The following is an 8844-nucleotide window of genomic DNA, read 5'->3' on the forward strand; positions in this document are numbered from 1 at the left end:
AGGGAAACTTCACAGCCCCCCACTCAAGGCCCTGCACTTCCCTCAAGTTCGGAGGATTAAGTGATACAGACGGTTTGCCTTTGGATTCTGTGATTGTTCAATACTTTATTATCGATTTTCACCCTGCTTTTTAATTGGCGGGCAGGGAGAGGGGGCTGGGCTTGCTCAGCCCCCAGGAGTTGGCAAGCTATCCCCCCAAACCCCACCACCCCTTTCCTGCTAGCTGGGCAGAGCGGGGAGGCTTCCCGGTGGCATTATGGAATGCTTGGAAGAAGCCAGGAGCCTGCGCGACTTCTCCCGCACTGGTTTGCCGGGGCCGCCACCAGCTGACGCTCACTTTGGCTGCACGGGAGCAGCTGGCAACAAAGCTGCTTGCCAAAGCTTGTGGGGGAAGGCCACCAGCAGGGGAAAAGATGCCGCCAGTTGCCAAGTCTCGGAACAGAATAGTTTATTATTTACCTACTTTATTTCTAGCCCGCCTTTCTCACTGAGGCTCAAGGCAAATTACATGGTATAAAACTAGGTAATCAAATTGCATGAGACGTCTGGTAAACAATGCAAAAGGACTAGGTTTACAAAATTAGAAACAAAACTAATTGGTAAAGGAGAGCAGGAAAAAAACCATTGCTGCTAAAACGCCATTCCAATTTACCTCCCCCACAGAGCCCCTGAGCAGTGGAGCCTCCTCACACCCCCATGTGAGGTAGGTCAAGATTACAGCCCCAGTTTACAGCTTGGGAAACTGAGGCACAGGGGAGGGATATGACTTCTTAAAGCTACCCAATGGTCTGAGCTGGAGGCAGGAGCAAAACCCTGCCCCGAGGAACGGATTGCATTTCCTATAGCAAACATTCGACACAGCCATCAGTTAGACAAGGTATGTCCCGAATCGCTTGAAGTTTTGCTTAAAGACGTGTGAAAAGAGGTGGTGAGTGTGAGAGACTTCTGCCAGAAATCTCACTGAACTCAAACGGCAACCTCCGCTTGCCTCCTGGAACAGCCGGGCACCAGGAGTTTCACAAATGTGCTAGTTGCAACTGGCCATGCAGCACAGAAAAACAATCTCTGATGGACTTTGGTATCTTGAGCGGAATTGACAAAAGATCAGCTTTCTTATTTTTTAAAAAGTATCTAGCCCTCATGGTTAAAAAATTGAAAATGCACTAGCAATGGCTGTCAAGAGCTAGAAGTCCAGGAGGGGCAGGATCCGCCCAGTCCTGCCTCCTCCTCCTGCAGCTCCCCCTTCCCTATTCCGAGCCTCTAAAACAGAACACAAAAGCCCAGTGCCGGAAGCGCCCTGGAAGGACACCCAGAGGGGCTCCACAGGCAAGCAGGGCCGGTGCTTCTGGGCCAGGGGGCTCCGCTGGGGCACAGTCCCCACTGGGGAGGGACTCTGAGGCCACTGGGGCTTTGCATGCCACGCTCAGAGGCAGCCCACGTGGCTGAGTTGCAGCCGCTGCTGCCCAGCTCAAGTCCTGCTGCACTCCTGCCCACATCACACTGCCGCTGCCTCATCTGTGCTGCAGGCAAGGCTGGGCTCAGGCCAGCACAAACACACACACACACACACACCAAGAATGCTGGAAGGCCTTCTCTGCTGGCCAGGGGCTGGTGGGCAACATGCAGGAGTGGGGGGGGGCACAGTTGGGTAGCCTGGCAGGGTAGTGAGAAGTAACTGGATTTGCTTTCTTGCGGAGGCCCTGGTGCAGCCAAAAAAGAGCCAGGCCAGTGCTGAACAAGGAGCTGGGAGACAAGAGCCTTCATTGTCTCCTGGCCTAGCTGCATTAGGGGGAGAGGAGGGGGAGGGCATGCAGCCTCCACCCCCAAGGCAAGCTCTCCAAAGCACAAGCAGTCCTGGGCCCCACCCAGACAGAATGCTGTCAGAGGGGGGAGGGGCAGCAGCACAGGGGCCACGTCCCCCCAGGATGCAGGACACAATGGGCAGGGAAGGCAGGCCCACTCCCCACCTGGGCAGAACGCCCACCCGCTGCCCCCTTCCCTGTTCCAGTCTGCCCGCCACCGCTGCCTGACCCTCCGAGGCTCAAGGAAGTGGTTCCAGCTCCTGAAGCGAGTTGGCTGAGCGGAGGGCATGGCCCAGACGCCTCCCTGCAGAGGAATTCCGGGCACAGAGCCCATGATCCTGAGGGCTCACCCCCCACCAGGCGCCACTGTGGCTCAAGACCTGCCTGAGCCCACATCCCCTTCTTGCCCCAGAAGGGGCTGGGCTGGTGCCTTTCCCCTGCCGCCCCTAGGCAGTGGGCAGCTCCATGCCCGCCCACAGGCCCAAAGTGCGCAGTCTTATCTGTGAAGCAGCATTGGTTGCAGGCAGGTGTGTTATATAGTCGTGTCTCAAGCATCAAACTTTTGCAATAAGTAGACCCTTCTTCTCCCCTGGGCCTGGATTTCAGAGGCTCCCAGGCTACCATTTCCACCGCATCAGGCCTTGGGGGCAGGTTTTCGGTCTGCTTTGGAACCGGCCAGCCCGTTTTCTGTGTTGTCATTTCCTGAGGAGCTCACGAGGCACTCATTGCTGCAGACAGAGGAGCAGAGAAGAGGCTGGCCCTGGGCAGCTGTCTCCCACCCCGCCTCCTGCGAGGCCAGCGGGTTGCCTCAACGGCCGCAGCCTGTTTCCACGCCATGGCAGTGGCTTTCACCGCAAAGCACCAGAGTGAAAGGGGAAGACCACAGGGTGCTCAGCCACCCCCCTCCCAGGGAGGCAGGAGGGGCAGCACTTTGGCAAGGACGCCTCAGCCGAGGGAGCCCCACAAACCCGCTGCCCTGCTTCCTCAGGAAGGAAAGGGGGCCTCGCAGGGCTGCAGCCTGCTGGCCGTGGTTACGCTCCATCTCCTGCGAGGGGTCCCTTGCCCTGCTGCGCCAGCCCAAGGACGAAGGCTGGCCCTGCTTTCTGGACGGGGCTGGGCTGGGGCCGGGGGGCCAGGGCACTCCTCCCTCCCTCCCTCCCTCACTCACTTCTTCTCCTTCTTCTTCTTGAGAATGAACAGGATGAGTTTCTTGACCAGCAAGATGAGGATCAGCAGCCCGATGACGCCCCCCACGACCGCTGCAATGATCTTGGCCAGCGTCTTGTCCACCTTCTCCACTGGGGGGACAGGGAAGGTCATGCAAGAGCCGCCCCCAGGGCTGGAGGCCCAGAGAGCTCAGGCGGGCCAGAGATCCCCTCCCCCCCTCCCCCACCCCACTGCAGCCCCTGCAGGCATCACTGGGGGGGGGTGGCACAAGGCGCTCCCAGACCAAGCTCCCCCACCCCACCCCGCAATACTCACGCTCCACCACCACCAGCAGGGAGAGGGTGGCATTGTGCTCGGCCCCTTTCTCCTTGGGGTTCTTGACCACACAGGTGTATTTCCCCGAGTCGCTGAAGTCCACAGACAGGAGAATGACGGACAGGTTGTACTCTCTGCTGTCTTTGTGGAGGGTCACTTCGGGGAGTTCAACCCGTGGGTTACAATGCTTACAGACGGGCTTGGAGTTTTTGTTGCGCACAGTCCCAGCATACAGCTGTAGTGAGGAAAAATCAATGAGTGCCAGATCCAGCCCTCCTCCGCCGGAAAGTGACCGTGCCAGCAGTCAAGACAGCCAAGGGCAGAACTCTCAAGGCCAAGACAGGTGGCAAAATGGTCCCGATCCTATACGGCTCAAAACATGAAGCTGAAAACAAAGAGGTTAAAGCATATTGGATTTCTTGGCTGTGTATGTAATAAGGGAGGCTCGGCCAGCAACTCTGATGCCAAGTGTAACTGCAGGCGCAAGCCAGAGGGGGAGACACATTCCCCGGGCCCAAAAAAGTAGGTGTTAAAACTCTTGAACTTTGAAAGCTTTTGCCTCTTGGCTGTGCCCCCCCCCTGCACACACTCACCCCCCTTGGCTCCTGAGCAAAGGGAGGGAGGCGCTGGAGAATATCCCTGCCTCTTCTAGGCTGCAGGCTTTGTGACTGGCAACCAGCGCTGTCTGACAGAGAGAGAGAGAGAGAGAGAGAGAGAGAGAGAGAGAGAGAGAGAGAGAGAGAGAGAGAGAGAGAGAGAGAGAGAGAGAGAGAGAGAGACTGGGATTTGCCACTTCAGCTGTCAAGGGGGCAGTCCTGGAAGGTCTGGTCCGCTGTCACCATTTCTACTCTGGAGGGTCCCGAGAGCACCTTTGCCAGAGTGGCTGGCACTACCCATCTTTTTGGGAAGGAGCGAGGGCTGCTGGGAGAGCTCCCATGGGCAGAGAAAGCAGGAGCAAAGGGTTGGGGTGGGGTGGAGCCCCTCCCCCAGGGGGCTCAGGGGAGGCTGGAGCAAGCCAGAGGTGCTAACTGTGCTCCACCATGGGGGCCGTGAGGCAAGGGGCTGAACTGGAGAAGGGGGACCCTTTGCCCTGCCCCCCAACCTGGAGACATCACACACTTTGGTAGAGTTGAACCACCAAGAGAACTCCGCATTCTCAAAGCCAATGCAGGCAGTGAACGTGCAGGGCAGGAGGACATCCGAGCCGTTCTGTGTGGAGATGGTGGTTGCCTTGCCCACCGAGACGTCCAAGGCCAGCGTCACAGAGCAGAGATGGAGTCCTACAGAGGAGAGGAGAGGAGAGGAGAGGAGAGGAGAGAGGAGGAGAGAAGAGAAGAGGAGAGGAGGAGAGGAGAGGAGAGGAGGGAAGGGGGAGGGAAGGGGAAGGGAAGGGAAGGGAAGGGAAGGGAAGAGGAGAGGAGAGGAGAGGAGAGGAGAGGAGAGGAGAGGAGGGAAGGGAAGGGAAGGGAAGGGAAGGGAAGGGAAGGGAAGGGAAGAGGAGGGGAGGGGAGGGGAGGGGAGGGGAGGGGAGGGAAGGGAAGGGAAGGGGAGGGAAGGGAAGGGAAGAGAGAAGGGAAGAGGAGGGGAGGGGAGGGGAGGGGAGGGGAGGGGAGGGAAGGCCTGTTTAGTGCAAGGTCTCCTTCTGGGAGGATGGCTCTGCGGAAAGAGGCTCTGCCCCTCTAGCCTCTGAAAAGGGGAGGCAGAGAGGAAGGGAGACAGTCAGAAAGGCAGAGATTGTGGGGGGGGGGCAGCTTTCCATCCTAACTACCTCCCCCACAGTGTAGCAGAAGCCAGGGCCCAGGGGGCCAGTGGCACAACTGCCCCCAGCCCATGGGAAAACCAGAAGCCACAGAAACTGTGGGATAGGAAACCAGCCAGGGGCGTCAGAAGAGCAGGAAAGAGCCAGCTGTTGACCTTGTTCTCACCAGGAACGCAGAGAAATCCTACAGAGGCTGCAAGAGCTAAAACGGACAGAACAGGGAGCTCCAGGAGAGGCGCTCTGCTCCTGTTTGAGAAAGCAGCCCAGCCCTGAGCTCTGGAGAGCGTTGGAGAGAGAAGCCCCCCCTTCCTGCTCAGGCATTCAAGGCTATGCAGCAAAGGGCCAGCCAGGCTTGGGGGGGGGGCTGCCAGCAGCAACGGTGCCCCCAACGGTACCCCCAACTTCCCATCTCCTCATCCTTGACCACCAAGAAGCCCTCCTTTCCCTCCAGGCCTGGCCATTGTAAGACCTTTGCACTCTTACTTGGGGAGGCCCCACCCCACCTCATATCAAACTTATTAAAATGCACCCACACTTTCAAAGCTGACATGTATACAAAATTGTCTTCCATTAACTATAGAAGTGACTTTCTTTCCTTGCACTTTTAACAGAAAGTGATGTTATGCAAGAAATGACATTTTAAGATGTTGTATGGGATTTTGCTCAGAAAAAAGTTGCAAAGTTAACATAATCTGAGTTTTCTTACTATTTTTAATTTTAGGTTTTTTAAAGAATAAAGTATTCATTTTGGTCTTGTGATTTATTTTATTATACTTTATTACTATATATAACTGTGTAAGAACTCAGCTGCAGTTGACATGTTATATTTTGTAGACATTTAATTAAACATTTATAAATTTCAGTTTTGCAGTTTTCTTTTCATATCTTTGAGTCAGTAATTTCTTTGTAGGCCTCAAACATTTCTGTAGGCCCTTGAAAGGCTGGTAGGCCCCAGGCACCTTGCCTACTATTGCGCCGAGTGGATAAACTGGCCCTGCCTCCAGGCAGGCTGGTTCCCGGCAGTCAACTCTGCCTCACGCTGCAGCTCCGCTAAGCTTGCCAACTTCACTGCCGTTGCACCCTGCGAAGGCACTGCCTCCTGTGCATTAGGAGGGCAGCTGTCAAATGTGCCCTCAAAGATGAAAAAGCTGCCCCCTGCCACTCGCTTCTAAGCCCCATGCTCACACCCTGGCACCAAGCTACATGGCTCGTGGCAGTGGTAGTCGTGGTCCTCATAGCCACGGGTATTGAGGACAGCCGGGGCGCCCCAGGGCAGGGCGTTTGCCACTCAAGGCAAGGGGGGTTCCTGGGGATGGTGCAGATCTGCTCAGCAGCCCTGGTTGCTGGGGGGTGGGGGGTGGGCTGGAGGCCTCCCAGGAAACACTGCTGTCCTCAGGCCCACAGCACATCAAGGTTCCCAAGCCAGGCACCTCTAGAAGGTCAGAAGCCCCAGCTTGCCTCCCCCCCCATAAGCCAGACACAGCAGCTGCCCTGTGGGCCCCTGGAGGAGGCCTCCCTCACCCAACACCCCAGCAGGGGAGGCGCCTGTCCACCTCTCCTCCTGCAAGATGAGTGGGCAGATGCAGAGGCACGGCTCTTCGCTGCCCCCTCCCCAAACGAAGGGCATGCAGACGACATCAGAATCCAGCTGGAGCCCGGGAACACCCAGCAGGGGAAGCCCCCAAACCAGGAGGCTGGGGAGAAGCCAGCAGCAGCCCTGGAGAAAGAGGGTCCTGGCGGAGGGGGAGGGGGGGTCTCAGGCAAAGCCCACCTGATGCTTAAACCTGGAGGCGCCGATTGAACGCGGGCCCTCTGCATGCAAAGCCGAGACGACCCCCCCCTCTCTGACTGGGACGGGGGAGGGAGGTGAAGCCCCCCGCAGAGTCCTCCGTGCTGCCCTGTCTGCAGTGGCTGGGCCGTCCCTGAAGGAGGGATTCGGAGGCGGGAGGGACTCCGGGACACTCCCGGGGGGGGGTTCTTACAGCGCCTGGGGGCAGAGCCCCCCCCCTCCGGTCCTGCTGAACGCGGCCCGCCCGCATCGGGGCACGGCTGAGCCTCCGGTCTCACGGGCTCTGCCGGTACCGGCTGCTGGGCTGCGCTCCCCGCGGGCGAGAAGGAAAGCCCCCCGCCCGAGAGGGGACCCCGTCCGCACCCTCCGAGCCGGCCGGCGGGCACGCCGCGCAGCTCTCCCGGCTCCCCCGGCGCGGGCGCCCGAGTGCTGGAGCCTCTTCTGGGGCCCCCGAGGCGGTTGCCGCGGCGCTGGCCAGCCCGAAACTGGAGGGGCGCCTGCTGCGCGGAGAGACCCTGCCCCGAGCTCCGCGCCGCTGGGCTTCCTGCGCAGCCTCTCCCTCCCCGGCGTCGCCATTTACCCAGCAAGGCCGCCCCGAGCCAGCCTCCGGCCATGTCCTCGCCCGCCGCAGCGCCGCAGTGCCGGCAGCCCGCAGCGATCAAGCCCGGCAGCCGGCTCGCAAGTTGGGCTCCTGCTTCGCGGGCGCCGCCGCCAAAGTTGCCGCGCCTGGCCCGCCCCCTCGAGCAGCCCGAGCCTCCGGAGGGGCGGAGACAGCGGCGCTCCGTTGGGAGGGGGCGGGCGAGCGCTGCGGCCGCCTCCGCAGAAAAGAAGCGGGAAGCTGGCGGCCCCTTCGCTGGAGAGGGCCAGGCCGGCTCCCTGCTACTGCTGGGCAGGCCAAGGGCCCAGCGCTCGGTCCACGGAAGGGAGGGAGCCACGCGGCCCCTTTGGCGAGCGAAGGGGTGTGCTGGCCGGGCCAGTTCCGCCAAGTGACGTCGGCTTCCGAGTTTCACAGAACTCTTCGGCAGGAGGCTGCCACTGCAGCCGCCTCACTGCCCCCAGGCCCGCCTTTCCTCCTCTCTCCCTGCGGGCTTTGGCCGCTCAAGGAGAGCGCCGCGTAAGACTCCGGGCCCAGCAACCCGGCAGGTCCCCAGCGCGGCCTCCTTCCTTCCCGTCGCCTGCAACCCGAGAAAGCCAAGCGGGCAAGGACGGCCCGGCCCAGCCGCAGGCCTTGGCAGCGCTCCCCTCTCCCGAATCGGGGGCGCCTCTCGTTCTTCTCCAGAGCCCCCCCCCCTTTTTCCGGGCGCCGGTTTCTGCGCCATTCCCAGGAACAAAGGGCGCCTCAAGTCCCCCCCCCCCCGGTTCCCTTAACGGCGCTGCTGACCGTCGTCTGCAAAGGCAGAAATGCGGGCCGGGAGAAGGTCGTGTGTGTTGGGGGAGGGGAGGCAACTTTTCCCGCCCCTCCAAGTTTCGGGCTGGAAAGGAGCTTCCCGGAGTTGCAAGCGCCCGGGATTGGCCTCCGGTGGCGTCCCCGGGGCCCGTTTTCAGGGTGGCGCACGAGGAGCGAACTGGGCTGTCCCCCCTCGGGCCCCGGCCTCGCTGTCGGAGCGCCTTGCCCTGGCCCTGCAGGGGGCTGAAGCCACGGGCGTGGAGATGGGCGGGAAGGCCGCCCGGGGGCCTCCCGTGCTCCGCTCCCCTCTGCTGAAAGCGAGGCCTACAAGAAGAGCCGCCGGCGGCTGGCTGGCTGGCTGGTGCCGAACAAGGCGACCCCGAGAGGTCCGGGGGCCGGGACGCCTCTCGAAGCCCCCCTTTACCACGAGGGCCGAGCCGGGGAGCGAGGCGAGCCAGGCTCACGCCAGTCGGCCACCAGCCCTGCTCCGTCCCCGTCGCAGCCACAGGCGGCGCGGACGGGGATCCCCTGGAGGGCGGGGAGGAAGGGCCGCGGCCAGCCCCCCGCCTCTCCCTCGCGGCCTCCCGGCTGCAACGGCTTCCGCGGCGGAACCCGAGCCGCGCCT

At 60.9% G+C, this 8844-nt stretch overlaps 1 protein-coding gene across 1 annotated transcript; it reads right to left on the reverse strand.

The window, feature by feature from the left end:
- Window positions 1–431: 431 nt before the first annotated feature.
- SCN4B (sodium voltage-gated channel beta subunit 4) lies at window positions 432–7550 on the reverse strand. Its single transcript, XM_054998248.1, has 5 exons — window positions 7413–7550; window positions 4404–4564; window positions 3285–3519; window positions 2971–3100; window positions 432–2530 (listed from the first exon to the last, which is right to left on the reverse strand). Exons 1-5 carry the CDS (start codon window positions 7444–7446, stop codon window positions 2437–2439), a joined length of 654 nt encoding a protein of 217 aa, XP_054854223.1. The 5' UTR covers window positions 7447–7550; the 3' UTR covers window positions 432–2436.
- Between the last annotated feature and the right edge of the window lie 1294 nt (window positions 7551–8844).

This window comes from Eublepharis macularius, chromosome 14 (genome assembly GCF_028583425.1).
Source record: "Eublepharis macularius isolate TG4126 chromosome 14, MPM_Emac_v1.0, whole genome shotgun sequence".
In the NCBI taxonomy this organism is placed as follows: Eukaryota; Metazoa; Chordata; class Lepidosauria; order Squamata; family Eublepharidae; genus Eublepharis; species Eublepharis macularius.

Coding starts and splice junctions, on each gene's coding strand:
- SCN4B (XM_054998248.1), bottom strand. CDS start 7,446: ATGGCCGGAGGCTGGCTCGGGGCGGCCTTGCTGG. Junction 4,565..7,412: donor GCTCGGGGCGGCCTTGCTGG/GTAAATGGCGAC, acceptor TCTCCTCTGTAG/GACTCCATCTCTGCTCTGTG. Junction 2,531..2,970: donor AAGAAGAAGAAGGAGAAGAA/GTGAGTGAGGGA, acceptor CTCTGTCTGCAG/CAATGAGTGCCTCGTGAGCT.